The sequence below is a fragment of the Anabas testudineus genome, chromosome 24 (assembly GCF_900324465.2).
Source record: "Anabas testudineus chromosome 24, fAnaTes1.2, whole genome shotgun sequence".
NCBI classification, from domain to species: domain Eukaryota; kingdom Metazoa; phylum Chordata; class Actinopteri; order Anabantiformes; family Anabantidae; genus Anabas; species Anabas testudineus.
This window is the reverse complement of record NC_046632.1, coordinates 1,122,913-1,139,585: the sequence shown is the minus strand read 5'-3', so window position 1 is coordinate 1,139,585 and position 16,673 is coordinate 1,122,913. Positions and strand designations below refer to the sequence as shown.

Below are 16,673 nucleotides of genomic sequence, written 5' to 3'. Positions count from 1 at the left end.
TGCATTTTAGCACTCGCTATTTTGGATCTTGGTAAATAAGGTCCTGTGTGGGAGAGCCACCCAGTGGATGGGAGATAGAAGCATAGAGGGGGGAGAAAATTCAGTTACCATGAGAATAATAATGAAAAGCAACTTATAGAAAGCTAAAGCATGATCAGGAGGAGGTTCTGCAGCCTGCTGACTCCTATTAGACTCATTTAAATGGATTTACTTTATATTGTATCATCACCACCAACACATCAGCCCTGTTTTGTGATGTCTTCTGATTGATATTGACATAAATATCCAACGTCATACTAAATATAACCCTTTTAATCATGAATTAAGAATAATTTCATTAAAATACATTATGATTACATGTAAATACTGCCATGGTTATAAAGTACAATTAACATGATTTTGTTCATAACAGCAACATCATACATAATCATCAAAGCATGTGTTAATCCACCAGGCTCAAGCACTTCAAGTAATGTAAATGTGTCACGGTGTGCTGTCTCTTAACTGTTAAAGCTACTGATGGTCCAATAAAAAAGGTACTGTAGGTCCAATGTTGCAATGGTCAGTCCATCAAGCTGCTGTACTTTAGGTCCCACATAAATAAGACTAACACACACAGAATGAATTTACATGTGCTCCATTATGAAAGCAGATGCACCATGGCTTAGGGTGTAGTGCTGCAGGGCAGCAGGCTGACTAGATTATGTGGGGGGTCTAGAAATACAAAAAGTATCAGGCCCCTGAACTACCCAAACTACAAAGCTCAGCCAGAACAGTAATAAGAAGAATAACTGTCCATTTGTGGTCAAAACCATAACTTGTAGTCTGGAATTACTACATTTGTGCAAACAAACTACCACAACATAGCATTAAACCCAATTTATAGCATACTTTTAAGGGATATTTTAGTTAATAGAGTGTCGTGGAAATGATGCCTAAAACACAGAAACGACTTACTTAAGCATTTTAGCACTTCCAGTTGTCTTATACTCAGGTTTTCCCCTAGACGTCTAAAATAAGATGTGTGAATAACACTAGGTCAACAGATCTGTGGTGGTGACGGTGAAGTAATGTACCGGTAGTGCTTGTTTATAGCCATTAACTTTTTTTTTTTCTGGTAAATGTATTTAAAATTTGAAGATTATTTTGCTGAACAAATTCTAGAAGTATCATAAAGCTTTGTTTCTCACTTATTTCCTGCAATACTCAAAAAGACAATGGAAAAATGCCATCAGCGTTCTAATTGGGGGAATGGAGGGATCAGGGGAAATCAGGGGATGATGCAGACTTTCAGGTGAAGCATATCTATGCATCTCCATCTAAAATCAAAACTAAACTGGATTTATTCCAAGCAGTTCATTTAGAGTAGAGGAGATTGTTTTGGTTTACGTTAAGGTTATGGCTAAAAATCCATACTTGCAGGCACTTCCTTCTCAAACACCAGCCGACTTCCTTCTCAAGTCAGCTGGCTTGATGCTAGTGCTCAAAAAACTTAGTGGTGCAACTATTTCACAAGCAAGTGTTCGTAGTAAAGCTCATCAGCAGCTGAAGTTGTGAGACATCGGAAGTAATTTGTTTTGAATTTTGTATGAAATTATAGAAGAGTGCTTTAAATAACATCCATTGAAAGTGATCTTGGTTATCTTTACTATACCTTAAAACTGCTTGAGATTTTACATTAGCAACACGTGATGATAATCTGGAATCCTTTCTCACAGAATTACTGCTCTTTGCTGTTCTCATTTTGTGGTTCACAGACAGTTGATGGCAGTAGTAAAAACTCTTGTAATTTCACTGTGAACAACATGTCAACCACCTAACAGCTGACAGTCTACTGAGTCTACCAAGGGTATTGACAAGCTGGCGAACATACTGGAGCTTTTGTTCGGTCCTGAGTAGAAAAAAAGAAAATTGTAATTCAATGGTATGTTTAAGTCAAATTTTTGTTTTTTGCACACTTAAATCTGTTTTTTTTTTTTAGCTCTCTTGTAGCAAGCCACAGTTTAAAGATTTTATAACATAATAGTCTGCTTTCATTTAATAGGCCCCTGTGAATGCATGGGCCAAAGACAGCGGCCTTCCATTAAACTGTGGTATGATCACCTCTGACAGTTACAGTAAATGCAGAATCAGGAATTAACTGAGATGACAGGATCTGTCACGCACAGGTGCGTCTAACTCCAGCTACCAAGACACCAGCCAAGCACAGCAAGTCTCAAACATGAGTCCTCTAAGATGCCTTGCAGTAGTAGTTTGGCAGGTAACCGCTGGGAAGAATGTGTGCTATGCTGCGTGTAGGGGAAACCCACTTGTCAAGATGCACTGACTGCTGCCGAGTGAGGCTTCTTCCAGTCAGAAGAGCTGGGCTAACCACACAGACGGAAAGACGGAATGTCAATTTAGCCGTCAGCGCTCTGAATTCCTTTCGCCTGCAGATCCAACATTTTAGACATTTCATTTGACTGCAGGAAGTGGAATTCCAGTTATCATAGTTATAATTCCAGTCAACAATTAGTTTGCATTTATGTGAGATTGATTGTTTTCCAGTACATAAAGTTTTTAGTTCTTTTTTCCTTTGCATGTGCCACAGTGGGGTCAGTGTGTTAATAACGAGTGGCGTCATCATACGATGTCACGTCAAGGTCGAAATAGTCCTCCAGCTTCCACTGCAGGGTCTCAAACGTGGGCCGCTCTTGTTCGTTCTCCTTCCAGCATTCCAACATGATGTCATACATAACTTTGGGGCAGCTGGGGGGACACGACATCCTGTAACCCATGGGAATCTTCTGGACCACCTGGTAGTTAGTCATGCCTGGAACATTCACAGTACGAAAGGATTACAGAGCAGCTCTATGCTCACATGTTTCAATGGCTGCATACATTACACATTTGTAAAATATATGAAAGATTTGATAAAAGTGGTACCTGGGTAAGGCATCTGACCGTAAGTCATGATCTCATACAGCAAGATTCCAAAGGACCACACGTCAGATTTGATGGTAAACTTGTTGTCATGGATAGCCTCTGGAGCGGTCCACTTCACTGGGAATTTGGTGCCTTCTTTAGCTTCATACACATTCTCATTTTCTTTCTGTTGAATACAAGACACATTTTTGCTTGCAGAATTTTACTTTTAGTCATCAATCAAATAAGGCTACTCCCATAAGACTTAAGATAGAAGACAGGGTACCAATATTTTATGCTCTGCAAATGAAAACTAGCTGTTGTATTTAAGGGATTAATATGCAAGAGCTTTTTAAATGCCAAACCTACCATAAACACCCTGGCAAGACCAAAGTCAGCCACCTTGCAGATGTTGTTCTCCCCCACTAGCACATTCCTGGCTGCCAGGTCTCTGTGGATGTAGTTCTGTAATTCCAGGAACGCCATGCCTGATGCCACCTGTGCAGCCATCTCAATCTGATCATGGACCCGCAGTGTGGAACCCTTGTCTTCTGCAAGCAAGGTAGAGAGACAAATGATGTGTCACAGTCCTGCCATGATTCACGTAGGCACATGTTATACGTGCTATATCAGTGCTGTTTAAATCGGAATCTGACTTTACAGGGGCCTTGAAAGCACCCCAACATAATATATGTTTTGGAAGACATTTCCATTTTGAAAAATCCTAGAAAAGTTGAATAATGTGGTTTCAACCTTTTCTACTAAAGGTGAGAGGTACAACTTGAATTTGGAGAACAGAAAAAGACAAATCTAAATGGAATGCGGTCGTCATCACTGTTAAATGTCACTACTGTGCAACTGTGACGATCAACATGCTTGCTGTAAAAAAAAGGGAGTGGCCTTTGTCTATATGAAAATGCATTAGCTAATCACATAGTTATTTCAAGACTGGTACTCTAATGAGAGTAATGAGAAATCCAATCCAGTGACCCACATTCAACATTCCCAACAAGATGTTTCAGGCAGCTAGTATAGTATATAATAAAATAATATTATCAGACTAAAAACTGAAATGACAAAGCAAATCCTGTTGGTCTGTAAAGTGACATTAGCTGAAGCTGCAACAGTGCAGAACCGTCTTATTACATCATATGTTGTGACTTTCCTGCACTTTTTCATGATCACCATAAAATGCTGTGGACAAATTCATCAATTACATAAAAATAACCTCAGTAAATACAAAATGAAAAAGTAATTTCCCCCTAAACCTAATAAATGAATGGTCCACCTTTGCCAGCAACAACCACCCTGAGGATAATCAAGATGTTTTTTGGCAAGTATGAGAGAAAGTCCTTGTGTTGTTTTTGGTCAGCAGTGGCTTTCATCCTATAACCATGCATGCCAAAACGACACTGTATAACATATATTTGTATTTTCTTCACATATTTTATAACCAGTGAGGTCAATGCTACAGTTAATATTCATTCACCTGGGGTGGGAGAGCTTAGCAATAGGGAACACACTCTATCCTTTCCACAGAGTTGGCACCCTTTGCTGGCTGAGGGACAGATTGAAAATGTATGTGAATATGTGTCTCCGAGCCAGGTCTCTGTAAATGGTCTGCACCTGTATAGCACTTTTCTATCTAACTGGTACTCAAAGCACTTTACACTGCATCTCATTTAACCATTCACACAAACCGTCAGCTGATCTGACTCACCAGGGGCAACTTAGGGTTCAGACCAGGAATCGGACCACCAATCCTATGACTGGCAGACAACTGCTCTACCTCTTGAGGATCTTGGCACCCCAAGGGCTAAGATACATGCGTCCCTGAAATCTATAGTTGATGTGGGCCTGGAGTTGGGCATTTATCAAGATGACAGAAGGCAGGGGGATGTGCAACAAAGGCTGCTGTCTCACTCGCTGGAGCACAACCCCTCTCCCACCCCGTTCTTTGGTTTAGTTTGTTGCATCGGTGCATATTGTTCATCAAAGGGATGAATAGGTGCACCATGACTGAACCAGGTAATACGCCAGTATCATCAGCATCAGACACACAGACAAATTCATTTCCTCAGAGTAACACGTAAACAAATAAAACAAAAAAAAAAAATCCCCCTAGAACAGGTATTAACTAATTCTAAGATACTGTTAACAACATTTAACAGCATATTTAAGTTAAAAAAGAAGAGACACGGGAGTGCTACTTTTCTGCTACCAGTCACACAGTGGCAGCGCCCTCCTGTCAAACGTAGGAGCCAATTAAGATGGAATTTCTCTCAGATGAATGATTCTGCTGTTGTAGCTCAATCTAATAGTGTGGAACATCGTACCAGAAACCTTTCCCAGTTTATTGTTGGTATGAGGAACCAAAAAAGTCGGTCTCAAATATCTAGAGAGTTTTGTCTAGTTACTATAGAAACTGTCAAGATATTTGAGACTATAGTACAGTAAAACCTTACAGATGAAGGCACGATTACGCTGATGTTTCAGATTGGTTCAGGTTCAGCATGTCAGTTCAGAAGATGAATGAAGGTAGTTACTCTCGTTACTTTTAAACTTAAATCTTTCCTGTATTTAACATATTCAGCTGAGTTTGGAGGATACAGTGCAGCTAGGGAAATTGAGTGAATTTGATTTATTATTATCCTTAATAATAAAAACCTTATAAATAATAAAAACTGCATGATGTGTTTACTTGTGTTTATCTTTGTCTAATAATTGAATTTGTCTGATGATCAGAAACAAAGTGCGACAAACATGCAAAAAAATAAGAATCAGTAAGGGGGCAAACTCTTTTTCACACCACTGTAAATCCTGACACCAGATCACAGGACACACTGACTTGGTTTGCCATGTTCTTACTTTACATATACAGCGTGTTAAATGTGTAATGGTCCTGAAACAGAGACCAAAACTGTGACACACATGTCCATAGTCTTATGTTCCAAGTTCTTAGACTAGAACTAAGAGGCAATTGAATTGTTACACCACAAATACACTCCCCTGCACAAGAATAGGAAAAATGAGGCCAGTTCATTTATTGTTGCTGTAGACTGAAAACATGAGACAAGAGATAAACATTTCAGATTTTGTTTCCTGGTGTTGGATCTGATACACAACTTAGCACCTTTTGTTTGAACTGAACCATTTTCATGTCAGTAAAAGGAGTGGAACAGATTACTGTTGTCTTAGCTATGTGTTTAAAAATAGATTACAGTGAGTAAGACTTCATATTTAGCCTTTCCATCACTTTTGTCTCATCAGTACATAAAACTTTGTCTCACTGAGGCTCATTTCTGTACTTTTTAGTTAATTCCAGCCCGTCCTTTATGTTCTTCTTGCTAAAGAGTGGTTTGCATCTTCTGGTTTAACCTCTGTACTTTTGTTCATTAAGTTTTCTGTGGACAGTAGATTGTGATACATTCACTCCTGCCCTCTCACAATGTCTATCATTAACTGCTGTCACTTTCTCTAGTCTACCTGTCCGACATCTGTTACTTTTTGTAACCTGTCTGTTACCAGCGGTTTCCTTCTTATTCAGGATTCTCTAATTAGTTGTACTGGCTATGGCCAATGTTTGTGCAATGGCTCTGATTGATTTTCCATCCATTGCTTGTTTCACACCCATAGACAGCTCGCTTTCTTTCATGTTAGTTAATATAAATAAAGATAAATCTGAAACTTGCAAAAAATTTTCAGTCTACAGTAAAAATAAAGGAACTGGCCTCACTGTTCCAATACTTTTGGAGGGGAGTGTACAATCTAATGTATACACATTATGTACATAAGTCATTTATTCCCAGGACCTTCGTGCAAAACAGATTAAAAGGTTAACAAATAAGATTTCATAATTAAATTAAGTTTAACAACTGTATATTGTGGCAAATTAATGCTATTTCAAATGAATTCAGCAATTAGCATTCATGGTTCAGTGTATTCATGTACAGATTCTGAATTACCTGATACTGAAAATAATGAATGAAGAAGTTGAGGTTAAATATATCGTAGGTAGGTGGAGATTAGGTTTAGATTTAGGATCTACACTGGTTCTTTTCCTGGAATAATGTCTGTAATGCAGCCTGCAGAAGCAGTAGTGCTGGACTCTGACCCCGTCATAAACTAGCAAATGCTCACATTATCACATGTGTAAATCAACATGAGGCCATCTTACTGTGGAGGTACTCCAGCAGGCTGCCGTTCTTCATTAGCTCTGTGATGATGTAGATGGGCTCCTCCATGGTGCAGACAGCATACAGCTGGATCAGCTTTGGGTGCCGTAGCCTCTTCATTATCTGAGCCTCTCTCAAAAAGTCCTCAGGATCCATGGTACCTGGCAGAGGTGTTCAGTGATATCATAAGTAACATTAGTGTCATATTTGATGGATTTTCTATTGATGAACAGGTGTAATAACTTCATTTCAGGAAGAGTACAGTACTGTGCCAAAGTCTGAATGGCATGACCTTAAGTAGACCACTGAAACCAAGTTAACCCTTTCACAGTCTGAAGAAGCTTAATCAGAAAGGGTCTTTGTGGAAGGATAGCAGCCAAGCAACAACCGTTTGTGTTTCTAGTTGTTCTAATGTCAGAGCTAAGAGATAATAATGCTGGTGAAGTCCAAACTCTTTAGAAATCCTTTGAAAACCTTCAGCCTGGTGAGCATCAACAATTCTTCTAAGGTCTTCACAAACCTTCTATATTCGAGCCATGACACACTTCTACAAAGAGTTGAAGACCCAGATTTCTCCTCTTTAAATAAGACTGGACCTGTACTACTTACACCTTGTTATTCCATTGACTGAAGCACTTGACTTTATAATTTTTAAAGGAACTGATAATCCAAGCATTTCATATACTGTATAAGTTCGCTAACTTTCATGGATTGGTGATAAACAAAGAGATTATGTACCAGGTTTGAGGGTCTTCACTGCAACTGCTGTGGTGTCGTTCCATATGCCCTCAAAGACTTCACCAAACTGACCAGCGCCCAGCTGTTTCAGCAGCCTGATGGATTTGCGGTCAATCTCCCAGTGGTCCACTGTGTTGTAGGATAGACCGTAAGTCTGTGGGGCCTCCATCTACAAGAACAGGATGCATCGATATTCTGTACTTAATACTAATACATGAGTGAACTTATAATAATGGAACTAATAATGGAATTTACAATAAACCATTCAGGTTCAAATGTATGGTGTGTTTACCTTTTTACATGGTTTACCCAGACAAACACAGAGGCCATCAGCCTGCCTGGTGTAATGTTCCACTAACTCCTTCAGCGTTTCAAAAGTCCTGGTCTTCGACACATAGTAGTAACCATTGTCTAGTTTTTTCAGCTTGTAATGCTTCACCCTCCCATTGTCCAGCACTGAAGGAAAATGATATGGAATTAGAAACTGTACAAGAGGAATGGCTTTGATTTTTCATACATTTGTAAAAGACCCCAACTCCCGCCAACAAGGTTCAACTCCCAGTTCCTACTTGACACATCTTAAAGTGCCATTGGACAAGTCAGTGAAACCTAGAAGTAGTGTCATGTGTGGCAACAGTCCAAGAACTTCTCACAGGGGAATTCCCAAGAAAGGAATTTCCCATAGAGAAATGTCCTGTGGCAGACTTGTTGCTCAACATGGAAGGCCTTTTTAAAAATTTTTAACAGATCAAAAGTGTAACTCAAGTCTTATAAGTGTAACACACAGCCAAACTTGTACAGTGAAAGTAAACCGTACAGAGTGTTTACCCCACTCAACTGATTCAACCTGATTTAATAATCAGGAAAGTTAATGAAGAAACATGGAAAGAATCTGGCTGTAATGGAAAGAGCAAGGCCAGAGTAAAAAAGACAGATTAGAACAGAGAGAGATAATGTTATCTCTGTGTTTTTATGGCAGTTCAGACCTCTATTTATTTAACTTGATAACCTTGGAACCATCATTCATTTGAGTCAATTGAGGGAACAAGTGAATCACTGGACAATTCTGGTGTTATAAATGTGCGCTTTGTGGCATAGAAGGACACAAACCTAACACAAAGAATGCTAACTAGTAAACATGCACTGTTCCATTGAAATAGTTTTGAGTGTTGTACTTTTGTTTTGTGATTTGTTTTTTCCCCAGAAATTGTTTTTCATTTCATTTCCTAGGTAGAACCTTTTTTGGAGACAGACTACACAGCAGCACCTGTCTTGGCTCACCTGAGAGGGACAGCTCCCCTTTCTGACTTTCACAGTTTCTGATGAGGAAGGCACCCTGCTGGTTCCCTCCAGCCAGCAGCATCTTCTCTGCATCCAGTCTCTTTGTATCAGGAAAATACCATCTGCAAATCAGAATGTAGATAAAGAACAAGAACAACATATGTCAACATCTTACTAACCAAATAGTGAGACTGATCCTCTACCTCTAAGCCTCAAAACTGTAATGTTGTCCACAGATGTTAAAACCACATCAGTGAATGAAAATATGATAGTAGCTTCATGACTCGTAGTTAAAATTTGACATCTTTAGTAGGAAACAATGAGCTTTGGGTCGAGAGCCCAGAGAGAGAAGTGACTCAGCAATCCCAGCTAAACAAACAAACAAACAAATTCACTAGGCTTCTTCTTTCAGGCAGTATTATTTCAGTCTGTCTCGACCTCACGTTACGCATTATTCTAAACAGTTTTATGCTTAATCAAATTACAGCAAACTTACTAGGTCAAACACACAGTACATCTGTTTGTGTGTGTGATTGGGGGGGAGGGCTACTGGACCTGTCAATCAAGGGCACTTAATCTGGCCTAGATTGAACTAAGAATAACTAAACCAGCCTATGATAGTGAACCATGAAGTGATTACTTCATCAGAACTGAGTCAACGCAGGAATGGAAAGATGACACACTGATGTATTAGGAAGTGGCCACCAGCTACATTGATTTAGCACTGTTTGTAGAACACAGAGCTGAAACTCTACTTAAGTAGAAATGTAACAGACGTACACAGAGGGAAATGTGTGTTTTCATACGGTTCTGTGTTTGATGGCTTGAGAAAATAATAGAGATGAACGGTGGAATGGATGTGTTTGGTTCTACATGTGGTACATATGTGGAACCAGGTATTTGGTGTTTGTTGTGTGAAATGATTAACATGTTGAAAAAGTCCAAATAGTGAACAGTAACAGCAGAAACTGGCCAGAGCCCTAAAGGATTGATTCCTGTTGAGGCAGCACCTGGACTTTAGGAAAAAATTAACAGGCCTGGTCCTTTAAAGACCCCCCCCCACCACCCCTTATTAACATACTGAAGTGAGTGATAAACAGCTGGATTCTATTTAGATTGAAACTAATTATCACATCATGTCCACCAGGTTGTGACTCAGTGAAACTCCAGGACAAAAGGAAGCCTGGGTTGATCGAGGGACTAGAAACTATTCATCCTTGCAAACAAAACTGGAAAAACCGGCAGAGCCGAGCAGGTTTCAGTGACATGTGCACTTTACTGCTTCTCAGAAGTAGCCTGACACTGCATCACAAACATGCTGCTGGCACATGACGGGATGTGTCTCCAACAATGCAGCCACTAAAGGAACAAATCAAACAATGTTCTCCTTTTAGTTAGTAAAAAGCAAACTGACTGAAGCTGTGGAAGCTTTTCATCCAACACTGAACTGTGGCTGCAGCTGCACTGAAGCCAGATTGAAGCCAGTTTGTCTCTATTCACACCCAGTGGAGCAGCGCACATCAATCCAGCAGCATTTTAGTATCTTCAGGTGAATTATTAACCTGTGATCATAAACTTCCTGCTCACATACAGTATAATTATTAACTAGGCTGGTTTCACCATATTATTCAACAAACTATTCCAAGTATGTCTGTGATGACAGAAAGTGTCATGTTGAGGGGAATGAAGTGTTTGGGTTTTAGTCATTTGTTCAAAAGCAACAGATGAAGGATGATGAGCAGCGACAGCACTCACGGTTCTGCGTCAATACTCTCCACAGGAGCCACATAGTTGGCTGGGATGTATCCCCGTTTGGAGGCTGAGATCCCGGTCAGGGCTCTGGCGTGCCACCAGTCTCCAGCGCTCTTGTCCAGCGCCTCCAAAGTGTCCCCGGCGTTGAAGCTCAGGTCCTCCCCGGTGCGAGCGGAGTAATCGTACAAGGCCACGTAGTAGTCCACCTGTTTGTCCACCGGTTTGTCCACCGGTTTGTCCACCGGCAGCGGCGGCAAAGGTCGAGGGTCGCTCGGCTCTGCGCTTTTGACCGCGATACGCACGTCCGGTTTGTCCTCACGTCTGTTCTCAGGGTCCGTACCGTGGCCCGGCTTCTTAAAACACGACAAGAAACGGTGCCAACACGCAGAACACCTCACTTGAATCTCTGAAAGCTCCATCGTCGTTAATCACAGCAGATCTCTCAGCACAGGAGCGGAAGATGGAGCCAAGTTGATGGGATCCGTTCTACTCGATCATGGCGCATGTTCCATAAGATACACAGTGATTTGAATAGTGCCAGGAGGTGACAACACACACACACACACACAGTGAGTGTTACTGTAATGACAACTTTCCTGGTCGGAGAGTCGAGTTGAGAGTTCAGGTGTGCTCCACTCAGCTGCACCTGCTCAGGTAAGAGGAGGAGCTCACGACGTGCACTGTGGCAACGTCATGTGCCCCCTGGTGGTCAAAATGGAGAACAACACAAACCAGCACCGTGGGCTGCGTTCAGGTTTGGACCTGGATGTAGTTTTCTCTGGACCCCTTCCCAATCTGACCAGTGTCGACATGTTTAGCTGCATGTCGTCATTTAACCACTGATGTCTAAGTGGTGTCCCGCTAACAATGTGGGCTCCACAGACAATTTGGAGAAAACCTGGGCTGATTAGAAGAGACGGCATCCATCCCACTAGATGGTGCATCTTTACTATCTAGAAATATGACAGAGTTTATTAGACGACCTAAACCCTGACATGTCAGAGTGGAGACCAGGACGCAGAGACGCAGTCTTACACACCTCTCTGCAGCTTCCTTACAGCCGCCAACCCCACCAAAACTACCATAACCCCATAGAGACAGTGTCTGTTCCCCAACCACCTGAATTATACATATCAAAAACCAACAGGAGAGGAGTGATTTATAAAAACTTCATAAAAATAAAGATGACTCTCAGAACAAAATAAAAAAACAATCAAATGTGGACTGTTAAATATCAGATCTCTCTCGTCTAAAGTAGATGAATTGATAAGTGACCATCAAGAATATGTCCATCTGAATGAGTCAACCCCCCCAAGTCATGTTAATTATCACCTAAACATAGTTTAATTCTTTTGAGAGCCTCACGCTTTTCTTAAATTGAAAAGTCAAAAACTTACTTGCTTTTAACTTAACATTTTTAACTGAATTTCTATGTGATGTAGTTCTTAGTGCAGATAAAGTCATTATAGTGGGTGACTTTAATATCTATGTAGATATTGATGATAACTACCTCTATACTGTATGATCTTGTTTGACATACAGTGCTGAAACTAATCATTTAATAGTTTTTCTCCACAACCCTTTTAATCTAACCACTTTTTATTAACATTTGAATTTAATGTACTGAACTTTACTTCACGTAAAAATAAGATTCACTACAGTAGATGTTTATGTGAAAACGCTGCTGACAAATTTAAGGAACTAATTCCATCTTTTATTTCAGAGCCATGTACCAACACAGAGGAGGGCAGTCATCCTAACCTTACTCCAGTACAAGTCGACTATCCTGTTAATAAAACTGCAGCCTCACTTCTAACAATACTTGATGCTGTTGCTCCTCTGAAAAAGAAGCTAGTGAATCAGAGGAAGTTAGTTCCATGGTACAATTCACAAATCAGTAGCTTAAAGCAGAAATAACGCAAGCTGGAAAGATAGTTTAATAATATATAAAACAGCCCTCCGTAAAACTTGAATCACATATAATTCCTTATTAATAGAGGTAAATAGAACAACCCCAGGTTTCTTTTCAGCACTGTAGCCAGGCTGACAAAGAGTCATAGCTCTGTCGAGGTTAGTATCCCCCTAATTCTCAGTGGCAATGACTTTATGAATTTCTGAACTAATAAACATAGACTCGTATGTACAACAATTCTAGATTTATTTGTCAGAGCTCACTTGTATTTAGACTGCTTCTTCTTCCGCTTCTAGATCATGCTGAGTTAATTTCTAAACCATCCCGACTAGACTGCTCAAAGATGTCTTACCTTTGATCAGCACGTCCATATTAGATCAGATTAATCTATCCTTACAAATAGGCTACGTACCACAGGCTGTAGTCAAACCTCTACTCAAAAAACCTACTCTTGACTCAGAAGAAGAGTTCTAACTGGAATTAGCAAGAGAGGTCATATTTCTCCTACATTAGCTTCTCTCCATTGGCTCCCTGTAAAATCCAGAATTGAATTTAAAATTCACCACATATAAAGCACTTAATAATCAAGCTCCATCTTATCTTAAAGACTTCATAGTACTATATTTTACCAGCAAAACACTTTGATCTCAGAATGCAGGAAATATGTGTAATATATATATTTTAGCGTGTTCAATCTCTACTGATTAATTAGGCTAATACATTACATACACATGTATAAATTTAAAGTTAAATGTCACTACACAAATTAAACACACTCTTTGAAAAATAAGGAGAAAATGACCCACACTGCTATTTCTGTATTATTATTGTAGACGGTCATCTTTTCTCTTTTAATATCCCAGTTTTACTAAGAATCTAGACTTAATAGGCCTTTTTGAAAATGTGTAGTATACATCACCAAGAATGAACTCTTTCTTTAGAATCTATTGTCAGCTGGAGACAGAAGAGATGGTTTTCATCAAGATTTCTAATTTTATTACATTAAAAATGTGACAACATAATAGAAAAATAACTTTTAGTTCAATTGAAAAACTAATGTTTTGGCTCAATAAAAACATTTGAGTCAACCTTTTTTGTTGACAAGAGCTGTTAAAATGCAGATGAACCAAAATACTACACTGTGTAGCTTTTCTGCTAGACCTAAATGTATTTTCAATTACTACTTTATATTGTGAACATGCATACATTTATTTAGTAGTGGTAAAAGGTCACCTGAGTAATTTTCAGAGTAGTAAAAGAAAAAAAATTTTGTTCAGTTAGAGTCCGAACCTAGACCAGGGAGGATTTGAAGTGAACAGACTCCTGCTGTTCTCTGGAGGTCTGTATCATGTTTTCTTTGTCAGAGGCTGAGTACCCATAAATGTCTGATCCTAGAATCTGAAAATTGATGTTTCTCTACACTTCAGAATTTCATATCCTCTCTCCTTTTTGCTCTGTTCATCATCCATGTAGAAGTGTTAGTTTAGCCTTAAGTTATATTTTTATGCAAGACTCTATCTTAAGTTGCTACTCTGTCTTTAGTAAAGAACCTTAGTACCTTCTACCTTCTACTACCTTCACTGACTGAGCTATTAGCTTTACATGACACGTATACATGATGTCAGGTAAGGTTCAAGCCCCAGTTTAGAGATCACAGATCACCAGATCAAAGATGTCTAGCAGTATTCAGTGCACCTTTCGATCACACCAATGCCTGATGTGGCCTGTGTTCCAGGTTTACAATTTACAAAATGTAGCACATGCTTTAGCCTGTTCTGAAGCTCCACAAAATGAAGACAATTAAATAAAGCTGCAGTGTTTTTGTTAATGAATGTCAGGTTTGTGCTATTCCTTTTTCCTATCACCACTGCCAATCAATGCATGATGACGATGTGATGGTCCAGGCCTGGAATGAAGGGGCTCAGGTCTACAGCTACTATAATGTGTAGTTCCTCTCTGAGAGAAGCTAGGAAGGACTCCATCTGTCATATCACCCACACAGCAGCATGCTCCAACCCCAATGGAGCAGGCTTCCTGAACCTCACCCAATTCCTCACCACAAATATAATTACAAGCTGTTTCAGTTTACTTGAGCACAACCATCCCTAAGGGCATCGTCAGCTCCCACCCAGTTCACAGATTATGACCATTCATTTAGATCAGAAGCTCTCAACCTTTCTGTGTGATTGATCTCAAACATCAACTCAAGTTGGACCATTAATTGGCACATTCCACCTATGTTGTCGATACGAGTGCCACCAGCAGGAGGGGTAGCAGCTTTAAATCCAGATGTTTGCTACCAGAAGTACTGTGAGTCATTTAAACATGGACTAGTGTGCAAGCTAAGACACGGATTAAGTATGAGCATTGGATCTGCAGATCAGAGTAGATCAGAGTAGAACATATCTTATACATACATATCTATTTAACATATCTTTTCCTCTTTAAACCAAGACATCAAAAAATTACTAACATTTAAAGGGTTCAGAGTTAAAGGGTTTTGTAATTTTACAAAATCTTATCTGTAAAGTCTGACATATTTTTTGTAAATTATAATTTCTTTTTAATCTAAAAATTACACATAGAAATATGATTATTTTAAAATATTCTTACAGTTTCATTTGGTTCAGTAGTTTACTAAATATTACTGTAAATATAAAACTGCTTCTTTGTTTTGCTATTTTTTTTCTTGTGTTATGATTTTACAGCACTTTATTGTTAATTTCACTGACATTTTTCACAGTGCAAAGTACGTGTTTAAAGTCATTTCTATGTAACTCCCCTTGTGTCCAGGTATGTTATCTATTTCCTGCTAACAAAATGATGACTGACCTGGGTACAAAATCTTAATTTCCTTCTCACCATTTGGAAACTGAGTGTCCATTATAAACTGCACATGGAGCAGTGAATCAGTGATGATTAGATCATTTAGGGCACAGCTGTGAACATCTTCAACTCTGCAAGTTGATTGCCATCACTTCAGTCTCTGTGGAGCACAGCTGCAGAAAGGGATTTTTCCCAATCTAAAACTGGGCGTTGACATTTAGTGCTATTTATTGTTTGATATATCAGTGTGATAGGACACACCTGTACACACCAATACTTTTGCTCGAATGGAAAAAGCATAAGGTGATATCTTCTAAGTTGTGTAGTGGATTCAGACGTAAACACCTGGAAATAAAAGCTGAAATGTTGATCATTTGTCTCATATTCTGCTTTTCATGTCAAGCCCGAATGTTTTCAGTCCACAACAAAAATAAAGGAACTGCCTCACTTTTCCAGTACTTTTGGGGGGGGTGTATGCGTTATCTCAAAAGTGAATGTGGAATGATGTTTACAGTACATTATCTGTTAAAAATATATTCTGGGGCTTAGGAAATAGTTCCAGTGTCTTTTCTTAATGGGCGTTTGAAGTGCTACCATACTGTACTGTAAATACTGGTTTATATTTACAATCGCAAATATGTTTTCTAGGTAACTATTACCAGCTATATTACCTGTATAATGTTATGGATGTAACTTATTTGTGTATGAATGAAGCTACATTTACACAGAGAAATGGAACACAGTTGAAGTGCATTATAGACGCTGGCAAACAAGCATTGTACAGGATCTTCACACAAGCAGACTAAGTTCAACTCCAGATTCCACCAGGAGGTTGTTTTAAGTTGTCCTGTATCAAGCCATAGTAATCATGAAACAGAAGCGTTTTAATAAAACATGTGTAATAACAGGACAGGATGAGTTTAAGCTGAACAGCATCTACAGACAGTAGACTCTTACAGTAAAACATGCCATGCTGCAGCACCTAATGAAGACCAGTTGCAGTTAAAGTGCACATCAAGCTAACACTCACAGAATAGTAAATCCTTCTTACAGTATGAGCTGGGTTATAATTTGCAAAGGACAAT

General features: G+C 39.3%; 1 protein-coding gene across 2 annotated transcripts in view; it reads right to left on the bottom strand.

Moving 5' to 3' along the window:
- Positions 1–297: 297 nt before the first annotated feature.
- Positions 298–16,673, bottom strand: part of LOC113148923 (tyrosine-protein kinase SRK2-like) — a 28,390-nt gene continuing 12,014 nt past the window's right edge. Inside the window, exons 2-9 of one of the 2 annotated variants that reach the window (XM_026340676.1) lie at positions 10,854–11,243; positions 9,099–9,220; positions 8,110–8,273; positions 7,818–7,986; positions 7,082–7,240; positions 3,274–3,455; positions 2,926–3,091; positions 298–2,812 (exon numbers count right to left, since the gene is read on the bottom strand). In XM_026340676.1, coding sequence (XP_026196461.1) covers positions 2,604–2,812; positions 2,926–3,091; positions 3,274–3,455; positions 7,082–7,240; positions 7,818–7,986; positions 8,110–8,273; positions 9,099–9,220; positions 10,854–11,243 — 1,561 coding nt within the window. In that variant the 3' untranslated portion in view covers positions 298–2,603. Of the gene's footprint in view, positions 2,813–2,925; positions 3,092–3,273; positions 3,456–7,081; positions 7,241–7,817; positions 7,987–8,109; positions 8,274–9,098; positions 9,221–10,853; positions 11,481–16,673 lie in introns of those variants that run through there. The other variant, XM_026340675.1, reaches the window with a different exon arrangement.